The 21,400-nt window shown below is 39.9% G+C and overlaps 1 protein-coding gene across 3 annotated transcripts; it reads right to left on the bottom strand.

Annotated features, from left to right (window-relative positions):
• Positions 1-1,728: 1,728 nt before the first annotated feature.
• AAAS (aladin WD repeat nucleoporin) lies at positions 1,729-19,212 on the bottom strand. 3 transcript variants are annotated; one of them, XM_063444820.1, is made up of 17 exons: positions 19,134-19,212; positions 18,339-18,479; positions 15,421-15,548; positions 15,287-15,342; positions 13,631-13,722; positions 9,654-9,700; positions 9,068-9,166; positions 8,651-8,794; positions 8,179-8,299; positions 5,653-5,777; positions 5,415-5,475; positions 5,242-5,332; positions 4,734-4,827; positions 4,579-4,646; positions 4,401-4,482; positions 2,754-2,838; positions 1,729-2,217 (listed from the first exon to the last, which is right to left on the bottom strand). In XM_063444820.1, exons 2-17 carry the CDS (start codon positions 18,459-18,461, stop codon positions 2,074-2,076), a joined length of 1,560 nt encoding a protein of 519 aa, XP_063300890.1. In that variant the 5' UTR covers positions 18,462-18,479; positions 19,134-19,212; the 3' UTR covers positions 1,729-2,073. The 3 variants fall into 3 exon arrangements, with proteins under 3 accessions (XP_063300890.1, XP_063300891.1, XP_063300889.1); XM_063444821.1 differs by having other exon boundaries at positions 19,184-19,212; XM_063444819.1 differs by lacking the exon at positions 19,134-19,212 and adding an exon at positions 18,948-19,021.
• Positions 19,213-21,400: the final 2,188 nt, after the last annotated feature.

Here is a 21,400-nt window from a genome sequence, read left to right as displayed (position 1 = left end):
TATATCGTATGGGATAAGAATTTTATGTCCACAAGTAAGTAAAAAGTAAAGGTACAAATACAGAAGCAGTTGAGGGACGTTTTCCTGTGGGAACTTACAATCAATATGGATAGGAGAGGTGAGATATGTGTTAATACACTCGGATATGAGGTCATTTATTGGTTATATAATGGAATCCATTTGTTGAGTGGTATGCTTCCCTGAACAAGAATGTCTTTATGAAGCACTTGGAGGTTTGTCAAACAAGAGGAAAGTCTGACAGCACGTGTCACGAGAAGTCTGGGAAGAGGTGAAAATAGAAGATGCAAGGAGCAGGCCAGTGTTAAATCTTACTGGATAGGTTGGAGTATATTTGTTTAGTTAGGAAGGTACTGGGGAGCAGTGTGTAATAAGGGCTTTGTAGGTCAGGTAGGATTCTGCTGTGAATGGGGAGCCAGTGAAGACTCAGAGAGGCTGAGCCACCTGTGGAGTATGCTCTTTTAGTATGGGAAGATAAAGTGGAGGAAGTCTCAAACTACACAACTGGCTTTCTTTCTTAGGGATCTTACATTTTGAGAAGTCAAACATTAGTGAGCTGCATTAATATCAAATATTATACATTTTAACAGAAATAATTCCATTATTATCTTTCCATTCCATGCATTAGTTTTAACCATAAGTCAATGCTACCATAAATTAATCAAAAACACAATTTCCACGGCTATCAATTTTATGATTACAGATATGGCAACATTATGTTCCCACCCTTCTGTAGGGGTTGTGGAGACAGTTAGAAAGATTGGCTAATTAAAAAAAAAAAAAGCATAATACAAACATGAAAAATTAAGCCCTGTGCTGAAACGCCCACTACTCCTCGGCATAATTTATGTTTGAATTTGCTTTTGTATGGCACTGCTTACAGTGCTGCCGCCCATCCCATTTGTTCTCTATTAAGGGTTAATAAAAATGATCCCTCTCGATCTCACATATTTTACTCTTAAGCTGAAAACAAGGTGAATTGTTACTGTAGGACTCCCCTAAGAGGTTTTGCCTTTACATTAAAGGGACACTCCAGACACCCAGACCCCTTCTGCCCATTGGAGTGGCTTGGGTGCCAACTCCCATCACCTTGCAAGTGTAATTATTGCTGTTTTTATAAACTGCAATAATTACCGTGCAGGGTAAAGTCCTCCTCTAGTGGCTGCTGTCAGCAGGGGAGGAGCCTGACCCAGCGCCATCGGCGCTGGATTCAGATAAGTCACTGAAGGGGTGGCTTGTTTTCCTGGCACTGGAGAGTCCCTTTAATTTTGTATTTTCTTTTATTACCATTGTACTGGCAAACAATCACCAGTGAAAGAATAGATCAAATTATACTCTTACGCGCATGCTGCTTCCAGGTCAGCTCAGTGATCTGAGAAAAAAAAAAACGTTACAGAGCTTTTGCTAGTTCTCATTCGAAGGCCCCACTCACATAAGAGTTTCTCAGTTGTGCGATTAGAGTGGAGACTTATACCACCGGGATATCAGCCAGATCCCAGTCACATAGGCAACCCGGTGCCTAAATGCCAGGAGGTACTTCCAATCCTACATGATTGTTTTGGTGTTATTAGAGCCTCATTAGTGAAGCTTAGCCATTAGTCTTCTAGGCACAGTAAGAGAGGGATTCATGCCTTGTTTAACACTGGTGTAAGTTATAATTATCACTGAATTTATACTTGTCAGCAAAGAGAAAAAAGAAAAAAAAAACTGTATATTTACAAAGTATTTATTTTCATGGCAAGGGCCCTTTAAACCCTGCCTCTGCAGACTGTAACCAGTATCCATACACTAGATAGGCAACATGTATTTCCCACTTGAACTTGGTCAAGGGACAGACCTCTTCAGAATGAAATATATTTCTAAAAATGTCTTCCTAAGCAACTGAATAAACAGGCACGCCGTAATCAAATTCACTTCACCCATAATTGTTATGGTACATTTTACACAGAGACTCGTAAATTTTGTGCATCTTTTTAAGAACCAGTATACAGCGTAGTGTTGTGTTTGGATTGTTAAAACAAGTCAAAGACAATAGTTCATTATCCGCCCTGCAAATCACGACTCTGTGAAAAGTGTTGGTGTTGAGATGGAGATGTTGGCGTTACCCGCTAATACGGTGCTGGTCTCTGGGTTGAAACGTGGGAACTGAGCATTCACAAAGTAGAAAGGAATATGTGAGACACGGCCAGAACTCCACAGCTGAAAACAAGAAAACAAGGAAAATGACTAACAGGTTTAAGCCATAAACCATCAAGATCAGTGTTGCAGCTGCGGTAGACTACAAGGCTGAGCCTTATCAGAAAGATTGCGCAGCGGCTGTAGTGAGAATGGGTAGCCATCAGCATGGTAGTTCTCTGAATAAATTTAGAAAGGGTAGAAGTGAATGTTTTTCCTATAGCAGGCATAGTACTTCTAGACTAAGCACTCAAAAATAAAAAAATTACACTTGCATTATCTCCTGCTTGGTGCATTACCATGACCTCCATCCTAATTTTGTAGCTTGCATAGATGGTGCCTAGAGAAGAACTGCTAAGAGCTGTGTGGCTGGATAATAGGGAAGGGACTAATTGCAGGAGATAGACAAACAGTAATCAACTCACGCAAAGGAAAAGTAAGTTTATCTGTAACTATTCATGAGAATGACTATATGTCAAGGTGTAAGTAAACATGCCAAACCTAAAAAAATAAAAAGTAAAAATGGGTAAATATAAAATCCTTAGTTTTAAACACTTTACCGTAGACAGCAAGGCCCCCTTCTTGAAGCATTGGTTAAACTGTACAAGTTGTGGAGTCTCTCCTTCCTTCCCATGAATGAAGCCACTGCAGAAACAAAGATACGTGTTTTAGGTGTCTGCTGCAGAAATTCATTTTGGCAACACTGTATTAGTCATAATGATGCTTTGTTCTCCATTAAAACTACATTATGTATTAGAACACCTTGACCGCCAAGATTATAATTTACTTAGCCATCCTCCAGGTCTCTTTCTGTATCGTGAACCATGGCCCTAGGTGGCTTATCATGAAATCACACCATCCAAGCTCATGTGGTCTTAAAGGACCACTATAGTGCCAGGAAAACAAACAAATTTTCCTGGCACTATAGGGTCTTTAGGTCCCTCCCACCCTCAGGGTCCCACTCTCGCCGGGCTTAAGGGGTTAAACTCAACCTTTTCCAGCGTTGGGCTCCCTCGGCGCTGGGGAACTCTTCTCCATCTTCCGACATCAGCGTCAAATGCGCATGCGCAGCACGAGCCGCGCACGCATTCAATCAGTCCATAGGAAAGCGTTTCTCAATGCTTTCCTATGGACGTCAGCGTCTTTTCACGGTGATTTTCACAGTGAGAAGCGCCTCTAGTTGCTGTCAATGAGACAGCCACTAGAGGCTGGATTAACCCTAGTGTAAACATAGCAGTTTCTTTGAAACTATGTTTACAGCAGAAAGGGTTAATCCTAGATGGACCTGGCACCCAGCCAACTTCATTGAGCTGAAGTGGTCTGAGTGCCTATAGTGGTCTCTTAAATACCTAATAAGCACCAATTAACCTCTCATACCACAAGGAGTTTGAATCTTGCAAATTATTAGTCTGCATCTTTCTTTTTCAACAGAGACTAAAACCTTGTAACACCATCAATGTAAACTCTTGCTAATGTTATAATAAACTAAACTTAACTGTACACGGCACAATCCATGTCGGATGGCTGGGTGTGTCAACATTAGATGCTTGTGAACTACATCTGGCAAAATTCTCCACCACCAGTCTAAAGTCTTTCTAATCTTTATGAGATATGTAATTTGCTACCAGCTAACCTGTCAAGGTGAGTCATCACTGCAGTGATATCAAGAAGATAATATTGTATTACGTGTAAGATTTGCTTCCCTTTTTGTGGCACAATTGGCATTTGCTTCAAACAGGTAGTTTTTTTTCGGATCAACAGCATAAAACAGTGTGTTTAAAAGGTTGAACTTGACTTGAGACTTTTTTCAAACTAGATTAATGTAATTAGTATCAAACGGGATCAGTCACTTTAAACTCACCTCTCTCTTATTGTTTCCTCTTTTCTTTATTTCTGATCTGTTTCTTTTTAAATATAAGAAAGTAAGGGACTTTGTCTTATGTATTTCTCCCACGCTTGACAATTGTGCCAAAAGGATGAAGTTTAACGCAAGCTCCCCTTCCTTAGTCAATCTAACAAAGGATGAAGCTCACCTTACACCCCATTTGTCAAGATTGCCAAGTGTAGGAGATTGCCAAGTGTAACAGAAATAGATCAGAAATGAAGTACCGATTCTGAAAGGGGAAGAGAAGAGGAAACAATAGGAGAAAGGGAACTGACTGAGCCACTAACGATACTCACATACAAAGCGCTGTTTTTTTACATACCATGGGAGGAGCTCAAAAATGGGGCTATTTCTTGTCCTGAAAACTGCAATCAACGTCAGGTTCGATTCACTCTCAGAGTTCCCTATAATACACAAGAATGTTAAGCATATTCCAAAACATGTAAAGATCCATTTTAAATAAATTCCCTGCTGAAAGATGTACAAGAATGGAAGCGGACCTTTCAGTATGACAGCAAGTCTCTCTCCACTTGGATCCCAAGCCATTGAGTGTATCTCTCCCCCAATTCTGCAAAAGACGGTATATGTTTTTTTAGAAGGAAACCAAGGTAGTACATTTTCTCTTGCAAGTTTGTTCAGATTAATAGGCGCTCACCTGATATCGCCACTTTCGGTCTCAAATATAGTTTCTGAGACATCAGCAACCACGGTTGCACTCTGACTCCCTCCAACACAGCCCTGCATCTGTCCTGCCAAACATATAACATGGACATTGTTTAATCTCTGATGCAGTGCTACTATCACATGTAATACAGCATCTTTTAGCCATGACATTCACTCCATAACCAAAGGGGTTACATGGTCATAACAGCAAAAGGGTGCTCTGCTAAGTTCCAAAGCTGCTTGCCATGAAGGGGTTAAATTATTTTAAAGCTGGAGAAGTCATTATAAGTTGCATATTCAGTTAAATTTGGGGAAACCACTTGAAGCATTTGTTGTGTTGAGCCATCTTAATTGCTTGTGTTTAATTTGTTCATTACCAACAGCTGAAAGCCTATACATTTTTACAATAAACCTGATTTTCAATGGGGGTTGAATAATAATAATGATGATTACAATTGTATGTTAAATATCTTCATTTTTTTCTTCAAATTTTCACTTACCATTACAGACTGTAAAGGATAAACTGTATATCACAGATTCTCCCTTAACTGCAAAAAGCAGGCGGCTGCCATCTGGGCTCCAGCATCCAGTCTGTAATATAGACACAAGGTCACAAAGTAAAAAAATAAAATAAAATTATAACACTACTTGGCAAAGCTATTTCACAACATACCTGGCAGCGACCCTGCAGGGTTGGCCATCGCTCACATGTCCACATCTGAGATTCCCAAACCCTGCAAGACACAAAACCTGTTTAATTAAACCTTGTATATGATGTATGTAGAACCCCCATCCCCCCCCCCCCCCAATTTTTTTATTTTTTTTAAATAAATAAATAAAAAAAATCGCTGACTGACCCATATTCATACATCCAACCCTACATTTAAATGAATAGGTGTCTCAGCCCTCACCTAAAGACAGCAGATGGTGTTGCTGCCAATACTTTACTGCCATCTGGAGACCAGGAAAGGAAGGTCACCCCTCCTCCACCAACTCTCTGTAGTGGCACACAGCTCTCTGTGGGGACATCCCAAACCTGCAAAACATCATTATTATTAACTCATAAATGCATATATAAAATTGTTCATAAATTGGTTTTCAAACATTCAAACACTGAATAAAGGATCTCTGCAGCCCATCCTCAACTAGAGTTATAGATAAGGCAGACACCCCACCACACAAACTCATATCAGCAATGAGCAATTGTGATTGGCTGACATCAACTGACTGCTCCCAGCCTATCACTGCTCACCACAAGCATAGAGAGGATAAGCTGCAGGCACCCAGGGATCCTCATTCAGTGTCAAACTTTTTGAAAATAAAGTGTGAGCCAATGCCAAGGCCTTCCAGACACCATAAGTAATTCAGTCAGGTGAGAAAAACAGTAGTAAAAAAAAAAACAAAAACGATTATGGTTCTTAGTCAGACCCAGGCAACATTTGACTAAATAATGCAGACGAGTGGTTAGGCATTTTTAAATTAAGTTCCAATGGTAATGCAGATAAAACCTGCACCACAGGCGTGCCTTGAGGATGAATGATGTAGACTAACCTTACAACTACTACCAAGTCAGGCCGGCAGAATATATATATTTTATTTTTATTTTTTTTTTATATTTTGTTTGGCGCAGCTTTTCCCTTTATTTAATATATATATATATATATATATATATATATATATATATATATATATATATATATATATATATTAAATAAAGGGAAAAGCTGCGCCAAACAAAATATAAAAAATAAATAAAAATAAAATAGTCCAAATATGAGAAAACGTCCAGATAGAATAGGATAAAAGTCAATCTTAACTGGGTATGTCTTTTTTAAGGTAAATTCCTATAGTGGTGTAATCCTCGTTTTCCTTCCTCAGGTGATCCAATGATATGAAAAGATAAAAACAGAAATCCAAAATAGTGCAGTAAGTTCTTAAAGGTATAATGTATATATAAAAAAAAAAAAAAAGGAGAGGTGTAGCACTCACATTTGGTAGAGCTATGACCAGCTCTAGTGTAGAAAGCGTACAGCGGTACAAATCCCCGCTTATGGGATACAATGCGGTGTTGCTGGAATACAGTGCAGTGTTCTTCTTGTTCTTCTGGGGTAAGTGCCACTCAGAAAAAAAAAAGTAAAACAGACCAATAGTGTTCCATATTGATAAAGCCATTGTGGGCGAAACGCGTTTATGGATATTTAATTTTATATTTTATGTATTAAAGATTTCTTTGGTCACTATTTTAGTTGTGCCTAGAATCTTAATATACTTTTCTTCACCTGGCATTTTATACTTCTGGACTCCAAGAAATCCTTGGTGGGGATTATTCCACCTACGCTGTTATCAAGGAGCAGTCAGCCTGCTCCATATTTGTGAGTACCATTTCATTTATCTGTTTTATTCTCACACTGTTTTTTATACGGAGAACACTATTGGTCTGTTTTACTTTTTTTTTTCTGAGTGGCACTTACCCCAGAAGAACACTGCACTGTATTCCAGCAACACCGCATTGTATCCCATAAGCGGGGATTTGTACCGCTGTACGCTTTCTACACTAGAGCTGGTCATAGCTCTACCAAATGTGAGTGCTACACCTCTCCTTTTTTTTTATATATACATTATACCTTTAAGAACTTACTGCACTATTTTGGATTTCTGTTTTTATCTTTTCATATCATTGGATCACCTGAGGAAGGAAAACAAGGATTACACCACTATAGGAATTTACCTTAAAAAAGACATACCCAGTTAAGATTGACTTTTATCCTATTCTATCTGGACGTTTTCTCATATTTGGACTATTTTATTTTATTTATTTATTTTATTTTGTTTGGCGCAGCTTTTCCCTTTATTTAATCTATCTGTGTTCTAAGGGTTTAGAGGGATTCCCCTTTTAAGCTGCTGCCTTGTTTTTTTCAGTTTTAAAGCGCTAACCCTCTTTCATTTATTATATATATATAAACAAAATGTTCAGAGTCTGGCACTCTACCTTTAAATAGAACAACAGGGAAAAAAAGCCTCGGTGCTGCACAGCGTAAATGTATATCCAAGAAAAGAGTAGAGCACTCCAGAGGACTTGTTTCAAGCTATTTATTCCGTGAAGAAAATCGACGTTTCGACCCGCAGGTCTTTATCAAGATACCATCTTATCTTGATAAAGACCTGCGGGTCGAAACGTCGATTTTCTTCACAGAATAAATTGCTTGAAACAAGTCCTCTGGAGTGCTCTACTCTTTTCTTGGATATATATATATATATATATATATATATATATATATATATATATATATATATATATATATATTATTTATGATATATGATTTTCACTAGAGTTCTGCTGAGGTTATCCCAAAAGCAGTGCATTAAAGGCACCCGCTTTTTGTATGGTGACATTTGTGTTTAAGAAGAGAGCAAGGCAAAAGAACCATTATACTCACCAACATAGCAGTGTCTACTGGAGAGGCAGAGAGTAACTCACTACCACTAGGGGACCAACACACGCTGGTGACAGGACTGTGCCCTGGGTGTGAGAGTATCTGAGCGCAACCAGAGGAAGGCCTGAGTGTACAAAGAAAAAGGCATACTTCACACTGGAATAGTGATGGTAAAAATATGTTAAATTATGATTTGTTATTGATTGCACCAAGCTTTGCAGGGAACTTTAAAGCTCTATGTTGCATGTCACTGATAGTATATTTAAATTCTCAAACTTTCCCACAATTGACACTCACATTTGAATTTTATCATCAGTAATATCCAATATATATTTTTTAACTGTAGTACCAAAAAGCTCTCTGCAATCTAAAAACTAAACACTAGATGTCACTATAACATTAGCAATCCACTTGAAATCATTTGCTCTAAAAAAAAAAAAAAAAAAAAAAAATCTTGAGATTAAAAAGCATTTACCTTGTGGATAGAGAAGTAGGGTCTACATGCCACACCAGCACACAACTTTGACAAGCCACAGCCAAGATGGATGCACAGAGGGGTTTCCATGCCATACTAGCTACATCCTTCTGCAGTCGATGCTTTAATGTGGGTATAGTCGGGCTGTAAAGGAGAACATAATAAAACATGTTTAGATGGAATACTGCATTCTAGTATATATATATACGGATACAAATTAAATATGGCTAATGTTCAACTAACCGAGAGAGAGGCACTGGGGAATAAGAAGGAGGCTGGGAGAGATGGACTGGTACTGAGGGAACTAAAATAGTTTCTACTGCTTTTTCCACAGTGCCAAATCAATCCGACTATACATAGATAGATTTTGCAGATTTGTCATTTCAAGCCAGCTTTCGTCTTGCAGGCATCTCTCACCTTCCTGAAGTATAAACCCGAATGGAATCATCAAGAAGAGCCAGGGCAAATTTGTTGGTATGTGGATGCCAAGCAAAGGCACGGAGTGAGCAGCCAGCCCTAAAAGAACAAAGTGAAGAAATAAGATTACATTTTATTTTAGGTTTTGTTTATATTTCTTTAAAAGGGACACTGTAGGCATCAAAACAACTTTAGTGTATAGATCATGACCCTGCAGTCTCACTGATCAATTCTCTGCCATCCATAGCCACGCAGTGCATTAAAAAAAATGGTTTCACTTTTAATCAGATGTTAACTTGCTTTAGAAATGTTTATTTCCTGCTATGTATACCAAACTTTAATCACAAACAAGATGCTTCTTTATGGAACGGAGTTGAGGTCTCTCAAAGTCATGTGTGACCGGGGAATAACTAGCATAAGGCACAAAACTACAGATTACTCTAGATATACAGCATTTCAAGTAGTAATTCTGCACATACAGATTCCTACCACCATGACCACTTCAAATTACTGACGTAGTCATAGTGGTTGGAATAATTCTTTAAATGCAAGGTAACTAAATGGTCTTTAGTAAAGCAGCACTCACCAGTCAAGAGCCTGAGAAAATTCTGCTGTGAGATCCTCACTTTTCATCTGTGGAGACAAAAGATGTATATTTAATTCTGTAAATTAATTAAAACCACTCAAAGATTAACGCATTCTGCACGCATACACTTAGGGCTGCATAATATGTTCGCGCATACTAATATCAGGGATTTAGAATACAAATAAAATGCGGTGCATAATTTCAAATGTATTTTAAAGCGGCACTGTCATGCCGAATCCCGTTTTTTGTTTTTTTTTTAACCCCCCCCCCCCCACTTCATCCAATTGACCCCTTAGTCACCCCCAAATGCCCCTAAGCCCCCCAGATTACCTATTTTTGTATTCTTTATTTTTTGCCCCGATCTTTATTCAGGGCGCCGCCATCTTTGTGTGGGTAGGTGAAGTCCCTGTGGGACACGTCATCTGCCCACACTAGATAGCCTGTGAGATTCCCGCACATGCCCAGTGAAACACCTGGACATGCAAATGGGAATTTCATCTATTCATTCATTCATTCATCAGACAGACGAATGAATGAATAGAAAAATCAGACGAACAAACTAACACCGAATATCAGTGTTCATTTGTTCGTTCAGTTTATTACAAGGAGGGAGCTACCGGCACGCAGCTCCCTCCTTATAACATGTAAAGAGAGAAGCGGCAGGGAGCAGTGCTCCCCACCACTTCACAAGCCCCCCAGGTCCCCCCCTCACTCTATGGGGGTCAATATGACCCCCATAACAGTATAAAGGAGAATAAAATCTCCCCAATGCCCCTACTCGCTATACCGCGAGTAGGGGCATGTCCACTAAACAGTGAGCAGCCACTGTAAAATAAAGTCCCTACTATCCGGCCCCAACCCTTGCGCGGCGGGTGGGGGCCATAAATTACAATGGGCGGCGGGTGGGGGCCATAATGATAATGAGGGGGGGGGGACGACGGACAACCTACTGTCCTGTCCTCCCCCCCCCAAGCCCCTAGTCACCCACCCAAATAAAAAAAAGCCCCTACCTACCCCCCTCACCCTAAAAAATAGTGAGGGGGGGGAATAAAATTACTACCCTGTAAAGTAAAATTAAACTTACCATTCAACGTCTTCTTTTTTCTAAAATCTTCATTTTTCAGCCCCAAAAAAGGCCAAATAAAAATCTATTATACCCGTCGAACTTAAAATAAAAGAAAAAACCCGACGAAAAAGAAAAAACCCGAGCGCAAAAATAATAATCCATCTTTACCCATGGAGGGCTCCGCGCAGACTGAGCTCCGCAGGGTGGGGAAGGCTTATAAAGCCTTGCCCCGCCCTGCAATTAGGCTAAGAACACTCTGATTGGAACATACTGTTCTCATTCAGTTAGAACCCAATTCGGCAGTTTCGGCTAAAATGACAGGAAGCATCGTGGGAACAGGGAGGAAAGGTAAGGATCATGGGAAAATTGTTCTGACCAGCGGAAATGAAGCACACGTTGCTCCTCCGCTGGTCAGAGCTGGTCAAGCGGAGGAATCCTCCATAAGGCAAAGAGTCCCTACTTTGTCTTATGATTTTAAAGAAAACTATAGCAGACAGGAAGAAAAGAAGAAGAACAGATCCTGATAGAGGGGGAGAAGATGAAGAGATTGAGGAAAGGTAAGTTCGGCATGACAGTGCCGCTTTAACCCCTTCAGGACGGAGTCAATAGTGCACGTTCTGATCAAAACAAAACGTAAACAAAAACTGGAATTTGCGCTATATGTCTGTTCACCCGTAGTTCCCCTCTTTCAAATTATATGCACCCACACTTATTATATATCATTTTGTTCAGGAGAAACAGGGCTTTAATCTATCATTAACTATTCATATATGGAACATCATTTATTATGAATAAAAGTAAGAAAAATGTGAGAAAATAAGATTTTTTTTTAAATTTGCATTTCCGTCTGACATTTTAACTGTGAATGTCATAATACTGTTAGGTTTTACTGCAAAAAAATGCACATATTTGTAATCAGCGATGTCTCACGAGTACAACAGTACCCCCCATTAACAGGTTTTATGTTGTTTTGGAAAGTTACAGGGTCAAATATAGAACATTACATTTTCAAATTGAAATTTGCCAGATTGGTAATGTTACCTTTGAGACGGTGTGGTAGCCCAGGAATGAGAATTACCCCCATAATGGCATACCATTTGAAAAAGTAGACAAGCCAAGGTATTGAAAGTGGGGTATGTTTAGTCTTTTTTAGTAGCCACTTAGTCACAAACACTGGCCAAAGTTAGCGTTCATATTTGTTTTTGTGTGAAAAAAGCAAAAAAACGAATATTTGGCCAGTGTTTGTGACTAAGTGGCTACTAAGAAAGACTGGACATACCCCACTTGCAATACCTCGGGTTGTCTACTTTTGCAAATGGTATGCCATCATGGGGGTAATTCTCATTCCTGGGCTACCATACGCTCTCAAAGGCAACATAACCAATCTGGCAAATTTCAATGTGAAAAAAATGAAATGCAAGCCTTATATGTGACTCTCTAACTTTCCAAAACACCATAAAACCTGTATATGGGGGGTACTGTTATTCTCGGGAGACTTCACTAAACACAAATATTAGTGTTTTAAAACAGTAAAACATATTACAACCATAATATAGTCCATAAAAGTGCCGTTCGTTTGTAAAAAATGCAAAAAACATCACTTTTACTTAAAATATCATCGTTGTAATACAATTTACCAGTTTGAAACACGAATATTTGAGTTCAGCGAAGTCTCCCGAGTAAAACAGTACCCCCTATGTACAGGTTTTATGGTGTCTTGGAGAGTTACAGGGTCAAATATAGTTCTTGCAAATTAAATTCTCTGCACTTTCTCCCTGTGTTGTCAGGCATGTCAATCAAATTTTAATTAATCAAATCACATAATTACGTTAAAAGATTATTTAAATATACATGTAGAATTTTAATATATATGCATTTATAGGTATTTAAATTCTACGTGTATACTAATGTAATCTTTTATGTAATTATATGTATTTATCTATATATATATTTGCGGTTATTTGTATTTTATATATATATAGATATATATAGAATGTCATTCTAAGTGTATTTTGTTACCGATATATATATATTAATAACAAAATACAGTTAGAATGAAATTACATATGCATATATAATTTATATTAAATTTTGTTTCAATATTTTATTTATTTATTTTATTTATTTATTATTTTAATTATACGTATTTATATATAATATATATATGTACATCTATTATATATATATAATATATATACATAATATATATATGTAACGTCATTCTAAGTGTATTTTAATATTAATATATATACTTATATTAATATTAAAATACACTTTGTATGACGTTACATATATATAATATGTATATATATTATATATATAATATATATACATATTATATATATATAAAAATATATTTAATTTATTTTTACACTTGTCTTTTTTTTTTTTTTTATACTTCCCACCAGCAGGGGGACTGTCTGATATTTCAAACAGTCCCCCTGCTGGCATATCCACAGCCAGCTATAGAGGGCCATGTGATCGCTCTTTGAGAGCGATCACATGGCCCCCGGGGGCCTGATTTGCCGTGGGAGGGCTGCCTGGGCTGTGAGGCAGTCCTCCCGAAGCGGATCGCGGCGGAGGTAAGTATAACTTACCTCCTGGGGCTGCAAGCCGTTACGGCGTGCTATGCCGTCATAACGGCGTTAAAGCCCACTTAACCCGTGACGGCATAGCACGCCATAACGGCGTTAAGGGGTTAAGCAATGCTGAACTTCCATGTTTTCTAGATGGAAACATCTCTAACAAGTAAGATGCCCTGCAAGATTCATTTCCCAAAACAAGTTTTTTATTAAAATTATTGTTATCTGGGAGAGAGTAATAGTGAAGTACAACGCACACAGATTTTACAACCCAATCAAAATGTAAAAATTAACAGTATGATTTGTGCACTCACAACAGGAAAACTTACGGTGAGATGAGGAAATAATGACCCATGGAAAGCTGAAGCCAAGCGACAAACAGCAAGGGACCAGCTAGAAAAGCGAACCAGCAAGGGGGGTACTGTAAAAGAGGATACAAGGGAATGAAGTGATGGTGCAATATCCCACACCTGTCCTAGTCACACTACTGCTATAAGAAAATTACAGATTAGTGAAAAGTTTGAATATCATCATTACTAATCTATATTTGTACAGGATTGTAATGTGATAATGACAGGTAAATGGCCTGCTAAAGGGGGTACTCCAACAAGGTCACAAACTTGCATATGTTTGAAAACAGCAAAATACACTAAAAATACTACTAGATCTGATTCTACATATGTACTAAATGGCAGGGCTCAACATTTCTGCCTTACGGTTAGAACTTTCTATGAAACATAGAATGTGACGGCAGATAAGAACCATTCGACCCATCTAGTCTGCCCAATTTCTAAATACTTTCATTAGTCCATGGCTTTATCTTATAGTTAGGATAGCCTTATGCCTATCCCACGCATGCTTAAAGCGGCACTGTCAAGCCGAATCCCGTTTTTTTTTTTACTCCCCCTCCCGCCTTCACTACATCCAATTGACCCCTTAGTCACCCCCAAATGCCCCTAAGCCCCCCAGATTACCTATTTTTTATTCTTTATTTTCTGCCCCGATCTTTATTCAGGGTGCCGCCATCTTTGTGTGGGTTGGTGAAGTCCCTGTGGGACACGTCATCTGCCCACACTAGATAGCCTGTGAGATTCCCGCACATGCCCAGTGAAACACCTGGACATGCAAACCGGAATTTCATCTATTCATTCATTCATTCATCAGACAGACGAATGAATGAATAGAAAAATCAGACGAACAAACTAACACCGAATATCAGTGTTCATTTGTTCATTCAGTTTATTACAAGGAGGGAGCTACCGGCACGCAGCTCCCTCCTTGTAATATGTAAAAATAGAAGCGTCAAGGAGCTGTGCTCCCTGCCACTTCATAAGCCCCCCAGATTCCCCCTCACTCTATGGGGGTCAATATGACCCCCATATTAGCATAAGGGAGATTAAAATCTCCCGAATGCCCCTACTCGCTATACCGCGAGAAGGGGCATGTCTACTAAACAGTGAGCAGCCAGTGTCCTCCCCCTCCCCCAGCCACCACCCCCTTGAGCGGCGGGTGGGGGTCATAATGATAATGAGGGGGAGAGACCTACTGTCCCATCCCCCCACCCCCACACCTGGGCGGCGGGTGGGGACCATAAAGATAATGAGGGGGGACCTACTGTGGGGGGAGGGGGCCCAAGTTCTTTGGATTTCAAGCCATCCAATCACAGTGCTCTGTGTCATTTTACACAGCATGGGAAAGTTCTTCGAAATTTAAAATGACCAAGAGCACTCTGATTTGATGGATTTCCAATTAACTTTCCCACGCTGTGTAAAATTACAAAGAGCACTTTGATTGGCTTAAACCCACCAATCAGAGTGTTCTTAGCCTAATTGCAGGGCGGGGCAAGGCTTTATAAGATCACTAAAAAAAAGAAATAAAGTTACAGATTCAAATGTACGCATCTCTCTAGCTGAATATCTGTCTTTATAATATGGCACGAGTTTACTGCATTAACGCTGATATTTTGTGTTTACTATACATCTTACCTTCCTCCTCTGAACTGGACATCTCTTCTAGGAGCCCTGAGAGCCCCATTTGATGCCTGGAAAATACAACATTTAAAATGTCATAACTGACCAGAGATTGGTGTCTGCACTGGTTGCTGTGCCAGGGTACTCACCATGCATTTAAACAGCGTTTCAAGATACCTTCCCTGTGATGGATAAATGCTGCTTTGCTGCTCAGTTCCATGCGACCAGGAGCCTTTACGGTTTCTAAAGGAATCATAACTTCTTGGATATCCACTAACTGCAACACAAGAAGTAGAAACAGGACTAATGAGTGAGTTTGTGATTATTATGGACGGATTAATACTTGGTTAAACACATTTCAAACACACTATGTGGTAACTCGAGGCAAAAGGATCATATTGTCAAAAAGAATAAAACACAGCAACAACCATTGACGTACTCTCTATCCACTTCTCATGAGTTCTGAGCCACTTAGTGCATCACACCCTTTGAGAACCACTATCAAGAATAGTTTTTTGAACAAGGGTATAACTTGTATTTGCCAGATAAACTGCTTGGTCATTCTTCTGCATTCAGTCGTTCTACCTCACTGCTTTAAGCACTCGCTCAAAATGGATGGGAAAATTCTCATAGAAAAGCATTGAATTCGGTGTTTTTCTGTGAGTATTATTTTGAAGAAATAGCAATGCTTACCTTGAAGGGTTAAACACACCTCCAGTGGCTGTTACACTGACAGCCATTGAAGGCGCTTCTGCTGCAAAGATAGAGTTAAACTCTGTCATGTGACTTTGCAGCCCCCAATAGGAAAGCATTGATTTACTGCTTTCCTATGTGGAAGTTAGTAAGCAAGCACTGCGTTTGCAGCGCATACACATCAGGTCTAGAATGCTCCTCTATGAAAAAAAATGGATCATCACGAGGCCATGACTCCACCATGACATACCTTGAGATGGAGAGGTGAGCAGCACAAAGTGAGCCTTGGCACTGGAAAAATATAAATTTTAAAAAAAAGCTTAATTTTGGAGGCAGAGCTTGACGACAGAACCAAGCATGTTAGATGAGCGCCGTGGCTATACAGCTAAAATTAGTGCTTTCCTGTATCCCAGACACCGACAAACTACACCCCACACCCACAATAATAATGGGAAGAAAAACAAAAAAGTCAAACAGACCCAAGACAGGGGTCAGTATCAGGGATTTATTCTGCCAGGCGTGTACAGCCTCAAAATGGCTGCCGACCTCGAGGGCTACTCTGACTCCTCTGAGGATTTCTTCCAGGATGAGGCCACGGGTAGCTTACCCCTTGTGGGACCTCAACAGTTGTCATCAAGTCCAGGAAACACGGGACCGGTAACAGCTGCAATTTTAAAAAACAATGTTGGGAGACTTACAGAGGACTCTCCAGGTGGACGAAGCACAGCTGTGCGCAAATCTCACAGGTCTAGTGGGCCGCATCGACACGGTGAAGGCAACCTCCACACACTAAACGCAAGAAATCACAGAGCTCCGACAAGAGGTACGGGCACTTAAACTGCAGCAAGCCAAACGTGAGCAATGCTACGCTGCAATGGAGGATGCAAGACGCCGCAATAATTTTAAAATCCGCTGAGTCAGGGAAGATATACCCTAAGGAGGCTCATCTGAGGAAATCCCACACCTTCTTAGGCGGCTCATCGGAGCCTTACAGGCACCTAAACAAGTCAGAAACATCAGCTTCTAGTCAGCCTTCCGGATCTCCAAACCTCGCAGAGCGCCAGAGACAGCCCCCCGAGACCTAGTGGTACGGTTCAGGAACTCTCAAAGGGTCTGGCCATGTAATTTCATGCAGAGGACTCTGCAGCCATTCACCACACTGCTCAGAAACCACCACATACCACTGGCGCTCACCGCGTGCACTGCATATAACGCACAACAACCAGGTCCATTTCATCTCGGACCTCCAAGAAGCGGCCACTCGGACTACCAACCTGCGGTTCGAAGTTACATATGTTCCTACTTCAAGTGGAGTTCTTTTGTTTATGTTCTTACTGTGCTCTGTAACTCCATACATGGCAAAACAGGCCCTACTGACATGTAGGAGTATTCCCTCAACCCCCCCTCCCCTCCCCCACTTCCAAGATTAGATCAGACTAATTCCTAGACGAATAGTGAAACGGGAGGTGTACTAAACCGCAACATCACACATAGCGCCAAGATTACCCAGGTTATCTAGGCAGCCCCAATAGCATAGGGATCAACTCTAACGCAACCCGCACACACGACTCAAATACAGGGGCCCAAGCTACTCCCCCTTGTTAATTAGCAGTCTCTATAGTTGCCTAAGGGCTTAAGTCACTCGTTGCACACTCGATGGACCTTCATTGACCAGACCCAAAATATAACCACTTGACACTGACCAAGCAACATAAAATAAAAACCCCTCCTCTCAAGAAAAGCCCACTTGTGACAGTATACACTGTAACAAGTATGTAACAATTGTATGTGTACCTTGTTTTATGACTATATCGAACCTCTTATGCTTGTGAGCAGGGTACAAATAAAGAATTTTCAAAAAAGCTTAATTTTATAGCACACATGGGGGAGAGCTATATAACAAGGGACTGGGACACTAAAGCATTAGGGATACAAACCTGCATTCTTAATGCTTTATTGTTCCTTTAAGTGTATGAACATTAATAACATTAATATGTCCCAAATAGAGCTGAAGGAAAAGTTGGAAGTCAGTATATATCGCATCAGGACATGGTTCACAAGATTTATCAATGTTCAGATTTGGAAAAAAAACTCCAAATAAATATTCACTGGATTGTAGCCTGTCTGGATGCAACTGAACATCTGAAATCCAGATGCTGATGCAGAAAAACTCAAGACTGGATTGTTATACTTCAAACCATATTGTCCAAAAACCAGAAGAGGGTATATGCACCAAAACCACTTCATTAAGATAAAGTGTCCCTTTAACAGAAAAGGGAACTGTACATCTCTATAAAGTTACAAAACAAACAAGCAAGGCACTGTGTTATATTGCAGAATATAAAGACATTATGAATGTTATAAATAAAATTACCTGATCACGAAAGGCTGAGGGTGGACTTTCATAAACCATGCCTGGTACCATCTCATTATTAAACTCGTACAGTGTAAGTTCACCATGAGGCAGTGGAGCCGGAAACAAACCCAGCGAGCACATACTGACAGGCAGAAAAATCTGTAGAAAAACAGTATATTTATATGTCACACAGTTTGAGTCATATTCTGCAAGGAAGATAACATACATACTTATACATTAAACGGTATTCTGCAATCACTATGGCATGGAGGAGAGGATTTCAGTATACCAGTATAGTACCAGTATACTATACCAGTATAGTTGCTGATGTAAACGATCCAAAACTTTTTCTACACCAGCTATTTGTAATCTAGCTCATTCAGAGAGAGCTAATATCTTGTCTGTATTTTAGGGTATGAACCAACACTAATTATTGTTGAATCTGTATCAAACAGTATAATCTGTATTAAACACTTATGCATTGGATCTCATATTTTTAATGGTTGAAGTTTTTGAAGTAACAACACTAATATAAGGATGGGGTTTGGGTTTTTTTAGAGTTGATATGGCACATCTCTCTCAGGGATGCCACCATAAGGTACTTCAGCTGCTTTAAACTACATTTACCATGATGCTTTGCCCCATCACATGGACAAAATGTAATCCTCAGTCTCTGGTGTAGCCATGACTAGACACATGGACCCCTAGCCACCTGCTTTCTCACCCACGCCCCTGTAATGTATGATTTCCTCTATCTATGGTATAAACACACTGCTCCATGATAAATCATGGGCGGCACAGAGCTGTTCTCACCTAAAAATCCAACATTCAGAAAACGCGCGTCCGTTTCGACGAGTCCTCACATGGGACAATTTCCGTGTCGGGTCAAGGAACTGGGAGCCGGATGTGCGTCGCAAAGCATCACGGGACTTGTAGTTGTTTTTCTGCTTATTCTGTAGCACTATGTGGTTATGCATTTTAGCGAATGGGTTCTCTGGCCTGGGGTAGATTCCAGGGCTATAATTATATATATATATATATATATATATATATATATATATATATATATATATATATATATATATATATATATATATATATATATATATATATATATATATATATATATATATATATATATATATATATGGGAAGGTGAAGTTTAATCAATAAATAAGTCCCTGCTGAACTTGTTATTCACTACAGTGTGAATTGTAAATGGGGTTATTTACTAAAGTGAATTCTTACAGGGCTATTCACTAAAGTAAGATTTAATACCAAACTAGCTGAACTGGAAGAATGTTTCCAGTTTAGTTCTTTTCATTTTAATGATTTACTCCAACCCATTTGGGAGAGGGGGACATTTCCTGTGTATAATGCCCTGTTGAGCACTACTATGGAGATTTTTCGAACGGTTTGACACTTACCGAGGTCCTCGGCACGTTGTTCCAGCCCCTCTTGACAGTCATTGCTCCTTCAACTATTGTGGAAGGGGAACATTTGCAATATACGGTATATATGAAAAATTCATAAGAACATTCCAAATACCTAAAGCAGTTCAGCTTGTTGTAGTGCTTTAGCTGTTAAAGGAAGACTATATTGTCAGAAACACAAACAGGTATTCCTGACACTATAGTATTAAAGTAACTGTTTAGGTGTCCGGCATCCCCTCTGTGGAGTTGAAAGGTGAATTTACTCACGTTTTCTCCCTCGATGTGCCTAGCCCTGCCTCAATGACTGGTCAGCAATATTAACGATCTCAGCCAATCCAATGCTTTCCCATAAAAAGGCATTGTGAGGCTATTGCACATGCGCGGCACTACTCCATTCAGCATCTCCTCATAGAGATGTATTGAATCCTTGTATATGTGGGGGGAACGTTCAAAGTCTCCACGCTCTCAGAACATAGATGCTGCAGACCAAAAAAGAGACAGGAGTGAGATTCTTGAAAGAACAGAAGCTTGGATGGGTTTTCTTCCGCGAGGAGACACTATTAAAGTCTTTGCAGGGCAGGTGTTATGCTCTCTGAGCAGTTGCCTGCCTCTTCAGTTTAGGAAGTAACAGGAACAGTTGTCTGATTGACAGCCATGGAGCGTAATAATGTTAATTTATAAAAGTGCCAATTTCTATTAAAATCTGCACTTTTTGTAAAAAAAAAACACCATTGGTCTGGAAGGGGGGTTATCCTGGACTGTGTAAATAAGTTTAGCTTTGCTGGCCCCGTCTGCTCACCTGTTCCTCGTTATTTTAAAATTCCATACTGTCCAAAAACCAGGAGAGGGTATATGAACCAAAACCACTTCATTAAGATAAAGTGGATTGGTGCTTAGAGTGTCCCTTTACCAGAAAAAGCAACTGTACATCTCTATAAAGTTACACAACAAACAAGCAAGGCATTTTGTTATATTGCAGAATATAAAGACATTCCGAATGTTAGAAAATTACCTAATCACGAAAGGCTGAGGGTGGACTTTCATAAACCATGCCTGGTATCATCTCATTATTAAACTCGTACAGTGTACATTCACCATGAGGCAGAGGAGCCAGAAACAATCCCAGCGAGTTTATAAAAGTGCCAATTTCTATTAAAATCTGCACTTTTTTTAAATGAGGGGAAAAAAACACTATTCACACCATTGGTTTGGAAGGGGGGCTATCCTGGTCTGTGAAAATAAGTTTAGCTTTGCAGGCCCCGCCTGCTCACCTGTTCCTTGTTATGCCTGCAACCTGTGGCTCGTGACTCATGAGCACAAAATCAGGCCACCTTACCTGTAGCCAGATTTCATAGTCACCCTTACTGTGCCTGGACTTTGCATTCATTACTGCTGGGCCTAGGTCGTTCTGCTGTGGCCTTGGGATGGTGGGTATGTTGTAGGGCCGACCCCCGTCTTGCCTGCATTTGCATCCGGGCCCGGTGCAGAGGCCTGAAGCTGATGCCCACTGTCATGCAAGACCAGTGTGCAGGGATAGTCAGGGTCCCTAATAGACCAGTTGTTGGATGGAGCCTGCAGTAGTAAAAGGAATTGTGTGAGGTGTGGTGGAGGCTCTAGTGGTCTCCGGGGTGGTTGAGGAGGATGCCC

The sequence above is a fragment of the Pelobates fuscus genome, chromosome 1, assembly GCF_036172605.1.
Source record: "Pelobates fuscus isolate aPelFus1 chromosome 1, aPelFus1.pri, whole genome shotgun sequence".
NCBI lineage: Eukaryota > Metazoa > Chordata > Amphibia > Anura > Pelobatidae > Pelobates > Pelobates fuscus.
The sequence above is the reverse complement of the archived record's forward strand: the minus strand, read 5'-3'. Positions and strand labels throughout refer to the sequence as shown.